Here is a 19,271-nt window from a genome sequence, read left to right on the forward strand (position 1 = left end):
CATGACATTAGCGGTCGGTCAGTGCCAGGAGAGAGTGCCACCTGAGCACAGCAGAGGGATATCAAATATTGGATAGAATCAGCCAGTGCTTCCCAGGGGGCGGGGGTGGGGGAGCCCTGGCCAGGTAAAGGAAGGGAGACAGAGAGAACGGCATGTGTGAAGGCAGAGGTGGGGGAAGCGTGGGGAGTTTGGAGAGCAGAGCAGTAGCCAGAACACAGGAGGCATCCTGATAGAGGTGAGGCCAGAGTCATGGGCAGGAGCCGGGTTCAGAGAGGCCCTGAACGCCGAGCTCATTGATTTCACCTTGATCCTGACGTCAACAGGAACCATAGACGGGTTTTAAGCACAAGAGTGACATGAAAATGCATTGGGGCAGCAGTGGGGTGGAATGGAGGGAACGTCGGGACCACAGATAGGGAGGTCTGCCAGGAGGCCAGCCTACACCCACCAGGCCGACAATCTGCAGAGCGGCTGCTGGACCTCTCCGGAACAAGACAGGGCAAAGAAAACAACCAAAGGATCATGCATGTCATTTCATTGGTACTTCTCCTCTGTTACCTGAATGTCTAATTAACTTTCCACAAGTCAGTGTCTCTTCTCCCCTAGAAGATTATACCATGAAAACAGGTATAATCACACCTCACAATTTCTGGCCCATAGGATGTACTGAACATACGTGCTGAGCAATTCTAGGCTTTCCTGAGATGTGACCCTAACCCAGTGAAGGGCTCTATGCCTCAACTTGGCAGGCGGTTGGTCTCAGGGTCATCCAGAGCACTTCTAAGGAGACTCCAGAGATTTGCTCAATCTTTGAACAGGCACTACTGTTGAGGAAGAAAGGAAGTGGATGGATACTGAGCACCTGCTACGTGCTGGGCATTTTATTCACATCATCATGTTTAATTTTCACAAAGCCTTGTAGGAGGTGGTATTACCACCATTTAACACATAAACTAAAGTGAAGAAAGATTATGCAAGTTCCCTGAGGTCACCGAGTTACTAAGTAGCAATGTTGAGTGTCAAATCCAGATCTGTCTGATTCCAAAGATCAGGCAAAACCCACCTCCACCCAAATGATGCGAGAGTGGAATGGAAGAAAGCACACAGGCTTTGGAATCAGATCAACTGGCCGTGTGACTTTTAGAGTCTCATATTCATCAAATAGACAATACAGATACTAATAACACCTATTTCACAAAGTTATGACAAGATCAATTATGTGAAAGCCTCTTTTAAGCTGTAAAGTGCTCTGCAAATTGTTATTATTTTGGTCGAGGTGCACTTTGGGGGAGGACTACTTATGTACCACACACAACCTGAACTACAGTTGCTTTCGAACACAGGCCATTTCGCCCTGCCTACTCTCACACTAGGACCTCCCTCTAGACTGGACTTTAAATGATTAATGGTTGGTCTTGTTGCTACTAATTTAGCTACAGTTCTGTGAAACTACCTTGGGGGAGAGAAAAGAATTTTAATAAAAACTCAATCCTCAGTCATCAATTTAAAAAGGGCTTCCTCTAAAAAAGAGTGCACTTAAAAAAAACGTTTCTTAAGTTCAGGCTAAGCAATAATCAGGCCATCAGTTAAAGGTCTCTCTTCTCTGCTATATCTACATGGCTACTGAAATTATCCCACTTGATTTCATAACTTCATAATACTAATCAATTTTTAATTTTTAATTTACAATCTCGTGTATGGCTAAGATGGCTTACTATATATCTTGTCACTTCTAAAAGACACTATCCGTACTCTTTCATTCACTAAAAAATTTTATTGAGTGCCTCAGACACTAGACACATAGCTCGACAATATGCAGACACAGATACATGAAGAAACAGTCAGTCCCTGCCCTCTAGGAGCTTACAGACTAACGTGGCACAAAAAGTAATTTGTATAAGGGAGTACAGCAGTAAATGAGGATCAAGGACTAAGTGCCATGAGATCAGAAAGGGACACATAACACATGGCCCCACCATGGGAAGGCTTCATGGTGGGGGAGGATTCAAAAAGGAGAGAGAATTTCTTAGGATTTTCACAGGTAGAGTATGTTTTGGGAAGATGATACAATTTGAGGATAAAGAGAGGCATTAAAAAAAATTCTAGGTATATTTGATTAGGGGAGCTGTCTGGTGAAAAACAGACAAGCTTAGTGGGAGCAAGGGTTTATGAGGAAAATAGTGCAAGATGAGGCAGGAAAGGTAGCTTGGAGCCGGAAGGAAGACATCATTAACTCTTGATCAACCAATTATACAGTGAACATGAGCAGTTTGAGGAAGGTTCTTCTGTAGTGGTGGTGTGCCAGATGCAAGAAGAAGACTCCAGGAGTGAGAAAATCAAGGCCTGAACTACAGTGATAGCTCTGGGAATAAATTAAAACATAGATACAAAATATATCAGGAAGGAAAACTGAAATAACTTTATCACTAATGTGAAACGAGGAATCCAAAATTACTCTGTGGGGCAACAGAGCTAGGAAAATCTAAAGCAGGAGCTGATTTGGGAACTGCAGGGTGGGAGACGGTGAAGATAAGGAAATGTTACGAAACAGTCTTGGGAGGGATAAAGAAATCTAAGTGAGTTTGAATTTTGAGGTAGTGTATCACACCATGAACAATGGATTTCTTTTTACTGGATAACAAAATGATATTCAAAGTTTCTCTGACCTTTGTCCTATGACCTTTGAAGAAATCATTGTAGTGTTTAAGTAAGGAAACCAGCACCATATTCTCATCATACTTGATCAAGAAGTAAGGTAGCGCTGGGACTCCTTCTGTTAGACAAAGATCATCGTATGCACGCTCAAGGGCTTGAATCTGAAAACAGGAAATACTGAGTTATCCTCCAGACAATTACACATCTCATTCTCAGCTAAAAATTAACATAATAGGTACTTTTGAGCCAGAAAACTGGAAATGATTGATCACAGCCATTATTCTTTTGCAGCAAATGAACATAAAAATGCCCCAAATAACAGCACTTCACTTTTATATAACATTTTCCACGTGCGTGGTGTTGTGTCTTAGGGGCACAAAGGGACATTTTATGGAACAGCGTGATGGTTCTCTCAAATGTCAACCACCAAGGTTGAGAGAGGTATCAAAACATGATTTCTCTCCTGTGATAACCAAGCACGAATTTTACCACAAAACTTTCCATCATCTGTAACAGGTTTATTGAAACATACTTCACTTACCAAACAATTGATCCACTTACAGTGCACAATTCAATGCTGTTTTTAGCATGTTCACAGGATTCTGCCATCACCACAACCAATCATTTGAGAACACTTTTGTCCCCCCTCATACCCATCAGGAGTCGATCCCCATGCATAATCCTTTTTCCCCACTTATTTCTCCCTGGGAAATTAGTTCCACAAAACCACAACTTTTGATTTGTCTTAGTAAACAAACATTATTATTTTTTAATCAGTGAGGGCTGCTTCCTGGCTTTACAATTCAGAGTTTTAGCAACTGATATGCTTCGTGAGTTCAAATCATCTTGCCACCACTTTTTTGCCTCAACAACAGTCAGAATTCTTTAGTTTAGGGTCTATTTTCTACCTTCCTGATTATTTTCATTGCTCTTCTCGGGACCATCCCTAACAACCTTATTATCTTTTTCAAAATGCGAAGACTAGCTCAGCATATACCATTCCTAATGCAGAAGTTCTGCAATGTGGCACGAGGGAAGGACAATGTCTTCTATTTGGCTTCCAAGACTCTCTTCCCAAGGTATATGGATTGTCTTATGATGCCCACACTGAAAGTGAAGAACGCATTTTAGCCAATTCTTAAGTCTTTTAAAATGTTCCTATAATTCCTCCCTAGTGGCTTAGAATTTCACCAAATGTCACTGAAAACCTGGAAAATTATTGCTCACTTACTCCTTCAAAGTGATTTTACAAACATTTTATAAGTAAATCTGCTCTTGGTACCATCTTTGGGGGATTCCACAGTGACTGCCTCTTCATGTAGACAAGTGCCTATTTGTTTTTAGAATGTACTAGATAAACTACTCTTGCACATTACACCCAAGTTTGCCTACATTTTGTTTTAATTGTTGATACCTGTTTGGGTGAAAACCTTTGATCCAAGCCCACTGGCCCCTGAATGAGGGGAATACTCTCGGGAAGGCAGAGAGCGGGGGAGCAAAACCAATAGTAGAAGTGGTACTTCTTTAGATCCTGGAAGAAAGAAAAATAACGTAAGATATCAGAAAAGCACCCATGACTAAACTGAAATGCATCAACTAATAATGTAACGTCACTTAGCCATGTAAGACAGAAAAACTGATGCACATAAGATATGACCAGCTTGTCAGTAATTTTCGTCTCCAACAGAACTCATGACAAGATAGTGAATTGCTGTCTTTATCCCAAAATACTCCCAAATACCACACACAACTATATCACGATCAACGTAATATACTTTTTCGGCCATGTGCTCACAGCAAGTGTTCAGTAAGTAACTGACATTGTCATCATCGTTTAATACATGAAACAACCCTAAAAGGTTAACTATCATCAGCCCATTTTATAGACGGAAAACTGAAGCTTAGAGATGGGTGAAGAACTTGAACAAAACAAAGATAGTAAGAGATTACATCTTTTGGGGTGTGTGTGACTGATCCCCCACCAGGAGAAGCAATGCAGGAGAAGGGACGTGTCCTAGATACATGTTCGCACTCAGGTTGAATGCTCTTGCCTCTGAATTCCTGCAGCATTTGTGGCCTGACTGACTCATGTGTAGGATCTAATAGTTATGCAGCTATTTGACGGCTGACCCACCAGTTGTGGTTTATTGGCTATTTTTTGACCACTATGTGGTTTATTTGGCTATTTTTTTCTTGAATCTTGCTATGAATAAAAAATGGATGGCTGTTTGATGACATTTTTATTAAGATGTAATTCACATACCATAAAATGCAAGATGTTGAAGTATATAGTTGAGTGGGTTTTGTTTAGTATATTGATGAGGTTGTACCACCATCACCACCAATTCTAGAACATTTTCATTGCCCCAAAAAGAAACTGCATTAGCAGAAACTCCCCATTCTCCCCTCACCCCAACCCCAAGAAACCACTAATCTATTTTCTATCTCTATGGATTTGTTTTTTCTAGAGTTTTCATATAAATGGAATCATACTAGATGACTTTTTAAATATAAATTTATACATAAATGTGTGTCCAGATGAGAAAGTCTCATAATTAGAGTTTTAACATTCTTTAATTCTGCCACTAATTGATCAACTAGGAACACATTCCCTTTTGATAACAGCAAAACAGACTGCAAAACTGAAATTAATGAAGTGCCTATTCCTTTAAGTCCTAAAAACAGCAGAGGAAAAAAAAGCAAAAATACCTCCAGAGATTATCTTCTCTTTTTTATACTTAAATGATTTGTCATAAGTGATCTTTAGTGAAAGGTTAAACAATGCAAGATGAAGGGCTTGAGAATTTCTAAGAGGCTTTATCAGATCATCTTCAAAAGTCCAAAGGCTTGAACTTCTTAGAATTCTTTTCAGGATACTAAGGGCCTCGATTAAATTAAATATAAAACCCTTTGTTTCTGAAGATTATAAAAGACACAGACTTTTAATTTTTTTAAAGGCAGGCTAAGAAAACTCAGTAAAAGGGCAATAAGGCCAACACACATACTGACTCTGGGAAAGGACTTAAAACTATAAGAACTGTTACTTTCCTATTTAAATGCAAATTGCCATCTAGATTCCATTAACTAGAACTCTTGGTATAGAAAATGTATTGATGTTAAAATTACAAAACCAGAAATCTTTAGCACTACTTAGAGCTATCCCAGTAGCAAACCTACAAAATTACTCAGTTTTACAAATTCTCAATGCCAAATTGCACCAAGTAATCCCGTGAAGAATATAACATTTCTTCTATGCCCCCACTATTACACAGAAAGCAGTACAACTTGTTATAAAATGTCTCCTTGTTGACGGCCACCCTGTGGTATGGCCTCCAGTTTGATTCCTATCATTCTCTCAGTAAATCAGAGAGGCAGCATTCAGAGAAAATGAAGCATTAGTTCGTAGGGGAGAAAAAAAGGCAAAACTGATAACTTGGCAAAAAAAGAAAGAAAGAAAAGAAAGAAAAGAAAGGAAAGAAAGGAAAGAAAGAAAGAAAGGAAGGAAGAAAGAAAGAAAGAAAGATGTGGGAAAGAGGATTAACATCCAAAGCTGATGAAGCTGTGGTAAAATAACATATTTTATATCGACATCAATATGTTTATATGCCCCCTCCAAAGAATTTATTCTAAAGAAATAGAATGAAGAGTAGGAAAAAAATTAGTATGGCCAATGTTGTTCACTGCAGCCTTTTTAAAAATAGTGAATATTGGAAACAACCTAGATGTACAAGAGTCTATAGAATATACAGTCGACAGAATATTATGTAGTCATGCTTTATTATAAAGGATAAATTACTTTTATATGTAGATATATATACACACACATATATAAGACATACAGCACTTTTATTGCACTTTGCTTTATTGTGCTCTTCACAGATATTACGTTTTTTACAAATTGAAAACAAAACCCTCCACCAGCAAAAAGATTCTGACTCGCTTTGTTGCAATCCTCACTTTATTGAAGGGGTCTGGAAACAAACGTGCAGTATTTCCAAGGTATGCCTGTACATATATATGTATATACGTATACACACAAATGCACACGCGCATGTGTTTGGAGATGGGGGGCAGGGTAGATGGTATCTCTACAATCAACCCTCACCCCTTTCCCCATCACTAAGACCAGGTTCTTTCCCCTCCTTCCCTAGGCAGCAGCTGGTAACCTAATGTGACTTCTTTTCTTCTTCAAAGCTGTCCTTCATGTTCGTTTTAATTAGATATCACTTATACAAAACATGTTTCTTTCTTAAAAAAACACAATTGTGTGAATAAGCTATGCAGTCTCATCTCTTCTAGTGCAGAGCTTTGGGGATGGCTGGGGTCCCAGAAACACCCCTTTTTCCTTATGTCAATGGACCCAGCAACTGAGCTCTGCAGGACCGTATTTAACAACACTGACCACAAACCACAACTCCCGGACCCTGACCTCAGCACGTTCTGAGTGACAAGAGGTGGAGGACTGTGTTGTATCCACATGCAAGTGCTAGCAGGAGTATGACGCGTGATGGGTCAGAATGAATGAAGACTGCACTGGTGAAAAGTGCTAGCGCTATCAGGTTACTAACCGAATGAGAATGTCTTTAACAGCCATGACTTGAATGACACAAGGTAAAAGCTTCAGGCAGAGGAGAACAAAGTGTTAATACTGGCACCTGGGCTTGCCCAGGGCATTTGAGCAATCTCCGTGATACAGACAGTCCGTTCACTTACTGCAAATGTCAAGAGGAGGAACTTGTTCAGGAGGACAGGGTTTTCAAGAGCAGCGCCCGATTTTATGGATTCCCATATCTGCCAGAAGAAAGAAAAGCGTCAGGCAGGTTATCAGGCATATCTGAGCTTCTCGCTCTCAAGCGAAGCACAGGTCAGACCCTACTTTATCCCAGGCAATGAAGTGGGTCATTACCTCACCTGCCCACGTCACGCTCCTGTCCACCAGACACACTCCCTGAACAGGCTGAGAAAAGTGAGAGAACCCAGGAGCCTCCTCTCACGGAGTCTCAGCAACCAGGCCATTTTCATGCCTTCGTTATTTCCTTCAATAAATATTTACTTGTTTCCTGTCACTCATACCAGGCACATTGGGGTTACAGAAATAAAAGAAACAATCTCTAGCCTCAAGAAGCTTACAGTCTAATGAGAGACAGACATAAATGTGCAAGTCCAGCAACCAGGTGGGACATGCTATCACGGAGGACGTAGAATTCCCAGGAGGAACACTGAACTCGCCTGGAGGCGGGAGGGAAAGGAGCCAGGCAGGGTTTCGGGAGGTAGCGATTTGAACCATGTATGGGTGACTTCTTCAAGTCTGATTTGGGATGATCTCACCCTGAGGTAGGAAGGAAAGGGCATGAAGTTCAAGTTCATGAAAACTCAGCAAGTACTAGGATTGGAAGCAGAAGCTGGTACTGGCAGCTGCTGGTCACAGATGTCTTAGTAGCTAAGATTAGTTGCTAAACATTGTGTCACTAAGCAAGACAAACAGTTGTGCCACTAAAAGCCACTCGCCATACATGGGGAAAAGAGGGAAATAAGCAAAGAGTAGATCCTGCTACTGAAATAATAACCGTGGAAGAGCTGGGCCGCTGAGGAGCAGGCCCCCACTTCTGATAAGCGAAGGAAGGGAGACTGTGGAAAGGCTGAGCCTTGGGCAAGGGTGGGGATTCCGTGGGGAGCAACCTGCTGTTTTCTACCACGGATGAAGACCTGACTCAATTCTTTAGGGACAGACTTTTACATGAGCAGCTGAAGCAGGAGCCCAGGAGCGGCCCAGCTGCAGGCCAAGGAGAACAACCATGGTCACCTGAGCTGTTAGCTGCACCCGTCCTGCTTCCATCCTGAGGGACAGAAGGGCCACCTTCCTCAGGACCAAAGGAGGAGACTTCCTTCTCTGACCACGACAGCCACATTAAACTAGACTCTTATTTTTTAAGATCAGTGTAAAGACCACTTGATTAAGTGGATTAGAGGGGGATCAGTTGTCCCCCCATTTCAGTTCCTCACACTAACTCAGATGTGAAGAAGGAAAGGACAGACATTCCAAGCAGAGAGAACCTTGTGTCCTGAGGACAGAGGAGAGAACAAAAAGTAGGTGAAGGAAGGAATGAGAAGTGGTTTTCTGTGACCGGGCCAGAGTGACTGGACAGAAAGGCCACCGAGGCCAGACCACCAGGGCCTTGTAAATCAGATGGAGTAGTTTAGATTTTGCCCTGAGGATACTGTACAGACTTTATGATCATCTCCGATAGCACTTTGGTGCTTAGGACTAGAAAACCTCTTTCAGAGGCGCAAAGAATAGAGACCCAAACGCATTCAGACACAGGAACCGAACTCTCAGACAGAAGTCAAGCTGCTTTCAAATGCTAACTGGAGATCAGCAGCAAAGCTTTTCACACGCTGCACTGCCATGAATTCCAGCCTAAACCCAGGTGAGAGCCTCAGTGTCTTTTCCCTGACCTCCCCACCCACATGGAAGCCCACAACTATCTCTGAGTAGTGACTACATACCAGTTTTTATGACAGACTCGTGTACCAGATCAGAAACACCACGCCTGCGGGACCACGGAAACTAAGATGGATGCCTCATGTTTTCCCAGCTAACCTCATTTGCTGCTTGTTCCAAAAGTAGCTTCTTATCTGCAGCCTTGAAAGCCTCGAGTGTGTTGGTGTTAAACAGAGTTCCAACAGCTGGGCAACAATGGGCTGGGGTGGGAGCACTCCTGGGTAGGAGAAAAACACGGTTAAGCAGGCACTGCTGGGACCCAGAGAGCCAGGGAGGGATAAACAAACCCGCCAAACAGTGGGAGACAGGACAGGGCTCTATGGGCAAACAGAGGATCGATCGTACATTTCTTTGGAAAAAGATAAATAACATTGCTTAAGAAATAAAAACAGTATGCCCCCCAAAGCCTCTATAGTCCCCTTACCCTATTCTCTCGGCATGTTGTTCTTCCACTGCCCCCCAAATATAAGGTCTTTTCAAATTTTTTATTCTTTCCCATCTTTAACCTGAAAGGGAAACATTATTCACCGAGCTCTACTGTGCTAAGTACTGTACAAAGTTTGAATTCTCGTAACAGCTTGTTCCCCCATTTAAAGGCTTAAGTAACTTGCTTGAGCTCACATGAGAATGGGCAGAGCTGGAATCTAAACTCAGAACTGGTTGGCTCCAAGGTGCTGTGCTGCCGACGCCCCATCAAGCCCTCCCAGGCTGCAGGGCCCTATTTCAAACCCACCTCTTACAGGAAGCCATCTCCTATTGTCGCTGGCAGCAGTTTACACATAAAACTGAGCATATTTTAGACTGCTTTGAAGACCGACAGTGACGTACACCCAACTGGATAGGAAGCTCTCTGAGGGCAAGGGAGACGTGCCCCTCTCTGACAGTCCCACACCCGAGCCCAGCCCGAACAGGCTCTGCAGAGCTGCTGCTGAGCAAAGCCCTGGTGGTTGCCTGAGTCCAGACAAAATGTGTCACCTGGGCTGCCTGCCAGTCCATCCTGCCACACGTGTACGGCACACTGCCCCTGTGAAGGACAGCCCTCACAGTCTTAGGGTAATCAAAATCAGGAGTGGGGAAGATGAGTTGATTCTGAACACAAACTCTGATGTGGAGAAATCTGGTCTCTTCTCTGAAATGATTAACTTGTGTTTCAGAGGTTACAGATGCTAAATGAAAATACTCACCTCATTAGTATCCTAATATTGCCACTTAATAACTACTGCAGAAAGAATGCATTTTTATTGATTGCACTGAAGGTAGCTGTATGGTTTAAAAGACCCAGCACCTCTTCATTCGAAGTTTGCATACAATTGGGTTCAGGGAGGCTGCAAGAAAAGATCAAAGCCTAAAACAGGCATGGAGGGCTGCAAAGAGTAACAAAGATTCTGCCAAATGCCGTCTGAAATGCTCAAACACCAAGTCTTGGGGGAAGAAGAACTTTCAATGGCCAGAGTCTTCCTTTGGGAGCTGATGAGTCAGCAATCATAGGTTGTTTGTAACCATTCTACTCCAATACAAGAATATTTTTCATCCAGGTGAGATGAGGCTATCAAAGAAAGTCTTGATGAGAAAAAAAAAATCACAAAGAGGTGAGATTAACGCTACAGAGAAGAAGAAGGAAGCAGAGTAGTTGGTAAACTGGGCCCTCTACTTTCATAAGACTTGGTCTCATGCAATTACTTCTGAAACAGAAGGAAGGATGTATAAACAGAAGGATGCTATGAATAATCTGACTTGGATACAAGCCCAAGAGCAGGAAGGTATCCTCCTTCCTAAATGTCCAGAAGTCCTGGATGTGTGAAAACCATGCCAAAGCCTTGTTCTGAGACTGGAGGAAACTACATCATGAGAATTCAAGCAACTGCCAGGACAGCTGTGCTCCTAGGCTCTCCTTCAAGCTGATTAATGAGGGCAAGATTAAGTTTCAAAGGAGAAGCACTTTTCATGACTCAAGTTCCACCAGGGGAGGTGGCCAGGGAAACAAATTTAAAAGTGATAATGGGAGGGAAAGCCATTCTACCAGTTTCTCAAGGTTTAAGTTCCACTTGTTCCACGAAAGGTGGCTCAGATGAGGACTGGAAAGAGTCCTCGACTTGGAAATGAGATAATTTTGTCCAAATTCTGTTCCTGGACATTTATTAGTTTAGTTTCCTACCATTCCATCTATATGAACTGTCCAGAATAGGCAAATCCACAGCGACAGAAAGAAGATTCCTGGTTGCCTAGGGTTGTGCGGAGGGAGACGGGAGCAATGAAGAAGTGGCTGCTAAGGGGCACAGGGTTTTGGGGGTGGTGGTGAAAATGTTCTGGAATTAGACAGTGGTGGTGGTTGCACAACCTTATGAAGATACTAAAACCCACTGATCTATACATTTTTAAAGGGTGAATTTCATTTTGCCTCAATAAAGCTGCTTAAGAAATCGGAAGGAGAAACCTTCCCCATATAGTAGCAAAGCCAGCAGTGCATCGCAATGTGTGCACTAACCTGGTGAGGAACGGATGCTGCCCAAGTCTGCAGCCTCGAACCGCGTGCAGATGTTGCCTGCGGAGGCTTGGCCTGCATTTTGCTTCAGTCTCCCAGTGATCACTCAGCAAAGTACGGGGACTGTTTTGCACCTGTTATCTGCACTTGGTCAAAGGACGGGCTAGATCCCCCAGAAGAAGGGCAGAAGTCACTTTTCACACCTGTAGGAATCTTACTCCACGTGCTCAGCTTTGCACGGTCACAGAAAACGTGGTGACCCGGGGAAGTGGTACTCGGTCTGGTGGCATGCAGCCCCTGCTTTCACAATACTCTGAGTTTCTGTTTATAACATCCTCTAACACAGTCCACTAGTGTCTTTCCATCAACCAGACCCTATCCCGTTTTGACAGCGATGTACTTAGACTGCTTGTAATTGAATCCGACAATTATCTGAGCATGTAGTACACGTCAGGTCTGTGTTAGGTGCTAGAGAGACAGCAGAGAGTAAGACACAGCCTATGCCCTGCACAGGTGATTCTGCATTTGAGTCTTATTTCCTTGGCTACTTTTTAAGTTCTTTGAGGAGAAGAGTTATTGCCTTCTATTTCTCTAAGTACAATTTGAGGTTTAGAAAAGAAAAATATTTCCTATGACTAAAAAGATAAATGTTCCTCAAGGGAAAGAGGCCCAGGGAAAGACAAACTTTTCTTTTAACCAGTTTCACATTTATACAGAGATTGTACATCAAAATCTATTCTTCTCCTCTTAAACAGAAACAGAATACACACAGATCCTTTTCCTCTCCCCAGCAGGATCTGAGTGGAGGGATGCATGCCCCTGCCCTACAGGACCTTTAAGAGATTGGGTGCATTTCTCCCACCTGTTTTCATCCTGGCTCTCTTTCCCTGTCTATCTACTGTGACCCGAAGGTGACAATTCAGTTCAGCAGCACACAAAGGCATGCTTCCCAGGATGATGGAGCCGTAAGAGAGAAGAAGACTGGACCACCACCCTGGACTGACAAGTGGGCAAGAAATGAACTTCCTTTGTGTTTGTGCCATCACATTTTTGGGTCTGGTTCAGCAGTGCACCCTACCCTAAGACAACGCCCTCCAATGTAAGACAATTAGTGCCTGATAAAATACGACTTGACTGGTAATTCACCAAATACAACGTAGAGAACAGGATCCTGTGTTGCTACCTTCGGGCAGAGGTCCGCGAGGCGTTCAGGGACTCAGAGTAAGGGGCATTTATCTGGCGCTATGCAAAGCTGAGATACTTGTAGCATCTCTTAGGTGAGAACTAGGATTGTTAGTTCTCCCACTGCATCTTATTCCTCTCTGTATGCCCAATCCTAGTATATTCTAACATCTAGACACAGAGGAAACAATAAGTATTTCTAAAATAACTATTACCTCTCCACATTTGTTACGGCATGGAATACAATCTAATGCAAATATTTGTTTTCTACCCCTGTCCAGGGCTCCTCCATGGCTCTGTGTTTCCTAAGTCTTTGTATTCCTAACATACACATTCTGCACTTAATAAACACTCAGTGTTTGATGAATAAATTCATGAAGATTTCCCTACAAATCCACGTAGGTGTACAGCAATAAAAACAAAGAACAGACAATACTAGTGAAAATGATTTGGACATAAAGAACTAATTTCTTCTGGGGAGCTCCAAGTGCTTTAATTAAATTGCCTTGGTCTGTTCAGGCTGCTATAACAAAATACCGCAGAATGGGTGGCTTATACACAACAGAAAACTATTTCTCATAGTTCTTGGGGCTGGAAGTCCAAGGGCAAGGCACCAGAACATCAGGTTCTGGTGAATGCCCTCTTCCGGTCGCAGACTGTGCATTTCTTGCTGTGTCCCCCTCACATGGCAAAAGCAGCGAGCTAGTTCTCTGGGGCCTGTTATAAGGGCACTAGACCCATTCGTGAGAGCTCTGAACTCATGATCTAATCACTTCCCAAAGGCCCTACCACCTAAAATTATAACCGTGGGCATTGGGTTTTCAACATATGAATGTGGAGGTGACATAAACATTTAAACCATAGCACCAACCATCCTAAGAAAGAGGGACTCAAAATCACAGACTATTAAAACTAGAAGGAATATTAGAAACTGAGAGTTAGAAAAGGACTTCTTCTACGTAATTTGGTTAATCAGCTGTTATCAGATACTAGGTCTTCACACTACATACAAATCCAGAGCTATTTTCACAACACTCGAGACCATGTTTTATTCTTGCTCACGTCCCCCACTGTGTCCCATGGAGCCCCGCACATGGTGAGTATTCAGTAGCTGAATGGAAAAATATGACCAGAAAAATCAAGCAATTTCTATGAAAGTCATAGGTGCAGGATCACAGATTTTCTTATCTTCTTCAACTAAAATTTCTGGATCACTGAATTTTAAGATGCTTGGATTTTGTAATAAAATCAAGGCTAACTTCTGTGGACTGATTTTTTTTCTATACTTGTTCCAAAGAACAAAACTATTAATATCTTTTAAAAAAAATAACCTTCAGAATAAAGATAGGAGCGAGGCTGGCTTGTGATGAATGTTGGACTCTCAAGATTACATTAAAACTGCACTGCTGATATTCCCCACTTCATCATCTTCAGATAATTTATTACTTGTACACTGTCTGTATTTTCCTCATTATCTTGCAATTGCTACAAAAGTAAGCTAGCTTTTGCCAAAACAGGAGAGAGATTACTAGGATGTAATTTGTTTTGATAACTAATCACAGGCATTATGGAGGAAGAAAGTTCTGAAGAGAACAAGAAACACCAACACACACCTTTTAAAGATATAAAGACTACCATTATTTTGCATCTATGTTATGAAATTTAATTTTGCAATTTGATTGAGATAAAGGGATAATATGTGTTGACTTTTGGAGAGATTAAAAAAAGAAAATTCTAGGGATTCTTTATTTGAAATACCCTAACCCGTGCCACTTTTAAATACCAGGCAATCCTTACAAAGATCTCTTTGCCTTCCCCAAATCCTTCATCTTGACACTGCTAAGGTACAAAAAAGCAGAAACAGCTGACCTCTCTGGAGCCTTTTATTCTTCAACTCTATTGTCTTACAGCTCCCAACATGGTTCCTGTTCCGCCCTTTTCTGCAGAATTTAGTTTGAGAGGACCACAAAAGTCCTAAGCCACAAATCCAATGACCCTCGCATTGAACGCTGACCTTCTTGCTTCCGTTTTTGAATCTCTTTCCTTCCTGAAAACATTTCTTTCTTTGGTTTTTCTAACACTCTTCTGGTTCTTTCTCCTCTCTGAAAACTCCCTCCGTATCCTCTTGCCCTCGCTAATCGGCTATCCTCACTGTTCTGGTCCTTTGTTCTTCTTACACTAGAGTCTCTTCCTCTCTTACAACCTCATGATCTTTTCTATTATACATGGAAGACTCTCAAGTCTAGTCTGACCCTCCCTCCTTGACTCCTGTGGCTCCTGGGCATTTCTACTGGATGCTGTCACCTCAAACCCAACATGTTCTAAACCAAACTTACCTCCTGGTGAAATTGTAGCCCCCTCCTGGTTTCTCTATTTCTAAAAAGCCCCCAGCTACTCAGACTGCAACCTCAGAAATACATTTTACCTTTCTTTCACCCTTCCTAAAATTAGGCCACATGTGACCTAGGGCAAGCCATTTTACCTTTTGACCCATGTTCCCTCATCTGAAAGAGAGAGAAAGGATTGGCAGTTCTGAAAGGATTATGTATGTGAAAATGCCTTGCTAATTAAGTCAATAAATGCCTTTTTTCTCTCCAGCAACTCCCCATGGCCTCCAACCAGATAAAAAAATTCTTTGAGGGTCTATGTCTTATTACTTTGTATAACCCTATCATGCCTTGCACAGTGGCTTCTACACAGAAGTAGCCTAAGAAACATTCACTGATGCCCATAGATAGGAATAAGTCGAGAGATACCAGTAAAGGATCACAAAATATTAACTATGATCAAAATCAGGAGAGATGTCATCTAAGTCTCAATCAATCTAGATGGTATTTGGCCACAAACAGGCTCTGACAAATACCTGCTGACAAAATCAATCAGATAGTCCTAAGCATGCAGCACTTGTCTCTGTGTTATGGAGGGTGAAGAGAACTACGAGGAGCTGGGCCTGTCCACCAGGAGCTCCCCTAGTTTCCCTGTGGTCCATCTATGAGGGAGGTTAAGAATGGTCATTCCTTACAAAAAGCAAACATTGTTCTTTACTGCAGATTTACAGCAAGAAATACTCACATGTCAAAAGCACTGAACTCCAACGTTAAGCGAGCTGGCAGCCCAACAGAATCACCTGCACAGAAAGAACCACGATCACATTTTCAATCGTAAGTCAGTAATAGCAGCATTAATAACAAAAACATTTGCAAATAATTTTGTTCTCTTTGTTGAGCCCAAAGTGCCCTATGCAATTCCTGGTTATCCAAACTAAACAGGAACTTAGCAGAAAATGACAAGTGCCTTTGTGAATTTGAGAAATTTGCCAAGAATATTTAAAAAAAAAATTCACTGGACAAAAATATTTCCAATCTCCTCTCCCATCAATACTAAGTAACCAGTATTAAATCTTGGGATTAATAACTTGGGTTTTACTTCTCCCTTTCTTTTCCCCACAACAGGGTAAAAGAAGTGGAAATGAACATGGGTCAAAAGTTACGAAGTAAAACAGAAACCAGTGAAGACCATCATTATAGAAGACAAGGGTGTCCCTTGTTAAAGGAAAGCTGACCCTATACTGGAGGGCACAGAAGATAATAAAAGACGATGGAAGATGGAGTTTAACATTGCCTACCGTTGTAGTAATAACCCTTAATGTCCTTGGGAGCTTCATCCAGCCGATACTCATTCAGCTTCTTCTGGGTCAGCTCATGCCAGAACCCAGCATCCAGGGCACTGTTAAAGGGGGCGAACTGCAGTTTGGGGACTCCAGGATCCCCCGTAGCTGCCGCCATTATCTATTGCCTACTGAAAACAAAACAGAACACAACGAAAGAGCACAATGGTGAAAAAAAGAACATTTGCAATAATGTTTAATTAAAACAACAAACAGACAAAAAGGAAAGAGTAAAATTGTCTCTATCTGCAGATACCATGACTTTATATATAGAAAATCCTAAAGACTCAATCAAAAACTGTTGGTTCTAATCAATTAAATCAGCCAAGTTGCATAATACAAAATTAACATGCAAAAATCAGTAGTGTTTCTATGCACTAACAATGAATTTTCTGAAAAGAAAGGAAATCAATCCTACTTACATTAGCATCAAAAACAATAAAATACTTACGATGAATATAACTAAGGAGGGGAAAGATCTCTACTCAGAAAGCTATAAGACACTGATGAAAGAAATCAAAAGTGACACAAATAAATGGAAAGGTAGTCCATTTTTGTGGATTATAAGAATTAATACTGTTAAATCATCAATACTACCAAAAGCCATCTATAAATTCAATGCAGTCCCTAACAAGATTTCAATGGCATTTTTTACAAAGGCAGAAAAAAAACACTCTTAAAATTGATATGGAACCACACAAGACCCCAAATAGTGAAAGAAACCCTAAGAAAGAAGAACACAGCAGAAGGCATCACACTTCCTGATTTCAAGCTACACTATAAAGCCAAAGTCATCAAAACAGTATGGTATTGGCATAAAAACAGACAAATAGACCAATGGAACAGAATCAAGAGCCCAGAAATAAATCCCAGCATATAGAGTCAATTAATATTGGGCAAGGGAGCCAAGAATACTCAATGGAGAAAAGGCAGTCTTTTCAATAAATGTGGCTGGTATAATTGGATATTTAATGTAAAAGAATGAAAGTGGACCCATACCTTACACTCACAAAAATTAACTCAAAATGGATTAAAGACTTACATGTAAGACCTGAAGCCATGAAACTCTTAGAAGAAAATATAAGAATAAAGCTCCTTGACATGGGTCTTGGTAATGATATTTTGGATATGACACCTAAAGCACACTCACCAAAATCAAAAATAAACAAGTGGGACTATATCAAACTTCTACACAGCAAAAGAAACAACCAACAAAGTGAAAAGAAAACCTACAGAATGGGAAAGAGTATTTGCAAACCATATATCTGATAAGGGGTTAATATCCAAAATATATAAAGAACTCTTACAACTCAATAGCAAAAAAGCAAATGAGCAAAGGACCCGAATAGACATTTCTCCAAAGAAGACATGTGAAAGGTCAAAGGTACATGAAAAGATGTTCAACATCACAAAAGATGTTCGTCATCAGAGAGATGCAAATTAAATATGCAATGAGATATCACCTCAGGCCTGTTAGGATGGCCATCATCAAATGGACAAGAAATAACAAATGCTGGTGAGGACGTGGAGAAAAAGGAACCCTGTGCATCACTAGTGAGACTGTAAACTGGTACAGCCACTATGGAAAACAGTATAGAGGATCCTCAAAAAGTTAAAAGTAGAACTACTGTACAACCCAGCAATTCTACTTCTGGGAATATATCTAAAGGAAAGGAAAATATTAACTCAAAAAGATATCTGCACCCCCATGTTCACTACAGTACTATTTACAATAGCCGAGACATAAAAAGAACCTAAGTGTCCCCTGATAGAGGAATGGATGAAGGATCTGTGATGTATATATACATACAATGGGATATTCATCAGCCATCAAAAAATGAGAAAATCCTACCATTTACAACGTGGATGGACCTTCGAGGCATTACGCTAAGTGAAATAAATCAGAGAAAGACAAATACTGTATGATCTCACTTATATGTGGAATCTAAAGAATAACAACAAAAACCCCACCAAACTCAGGGAATAAGAGATCAGACTTCTTCCCAGAGGTGAAGGAAAGGGTGGAGGGAGGGGGAATTGGAGGAAGGTGATCAAAATGTACACACTCCATTTATAAGGTAAGGACGTGACATACAACATGACTAGAACTAGCCCTGCTGTATGACATGTAGCTGTGAAGAGAGTTAAATACTGAGGGTTCTCATCACAAGGAAAAAATTGTTCCTTTTTCCCCTTCCTTTTCTTTTTAGTGTATTTATATGTGAAGATGGAAGTTAGCAAGACCTATTGTGGTGAACATTTCACCATGCTGTATGCCTTAAACTTACGCAGTCATAATGTATGTCAATTATTTCTCAATAAAACTGGGGGGAGGCGGGGGTGGGGGGCGTACCCAAACTGACAAACAAAAAGTATGACAGGTATTTGGGCGACCTGAAGATGCAACTTTGGAAATCAACCGGAGTGATGTGCCTCTGTTGTCAAGTTTAGCCTCCTCATGACACAGCTGACTTTCCTAAGTAACCCTTCGCGGCCTTCACTTTTGTGCATCTTCTTTTCTTGTGAAAGTCAGTCTGACTGATGCGCTGGTGTTATTCCTTCTTCCACACATAGTCTCAGCAGTTTTTGCCAGCCTGTGTGGTCCCAGAGAAGTTTGCAAGTACAAAGCCCAGCCAGTTAGAAACACAACAACGCAGAGTTCTGAATGAGGGCAGTGCTTGAGCTCCTGGCTACCAGAAGGAAAACATCTCTTCCCACCTAACCACAGAACCTGCATTTCTCTGAAATGTCATCTTTTGTCCTTTAAATGCATGGAAATGCTG

At 41.5% G+C, this 19,271-nt stretch overlaps 1 protein-coding gene across 2 annotated transcripts in view; it reads right to left on the reverse strand.

Moving 5' to 3' along the window:
- Positions 1-19,271, reverse strand: part of ATG7 (autophagy related 7) — a 215,687-nt gene that overhangs the window by 181,074 nt on the left and 15,342 nt on the right. Inside the window, exons 2-7 of one of the 2 annotated variants that reach the window (XM_033132876.1) lie at positions 16,447-16,616; positions 15,894-15,948; positions 9,257-9,374; positions 7,369-7,446; positions 4,070-4,186; positions 2,667-2,816 (exon numbers count right to left, since the gene is read on the reverse strand). In XM_033132876.1, coding sequence (XP_032988767.1) covers positions 2,667-2,816; positions 4,070-4,186; positions 7,369-7,446; positions 9,257-9,374; positions 15,894-15,948; positions 16,447-16,606 — 678 coding nt within the window. In that variant the 5' untranslated portion in view covers positions 16,607-16,616. Of the gene's footprint in view, positions 1-2,666; positions 2,817-4,069; positions 4,187-7,368; positions 7,447-9,256; positions 9,375-15,893; positions 15,949-16,446; positions 16,620-19,271 lie in introns of both variants that reach the window. The other variant, XM_033132877.1, reaches the window with a different exon arrangement.

This window comes from Rhinolophus ferrumequinum, chromosome 17 (assembly GCF_004115265.2).
Source record: "Rhinolophus ferrumequinum isolate MPI-CBG mRhiFer1 chromosome 17, mRhiFer1_v1.p, whole genome shotgun sequence".
NCBI lineage: Eukaryota > Metazoa > Chordata > Mammalia > Chiroptera > Rhinolophidae > Rhinolophus > Rhinolophus ferrumequinum.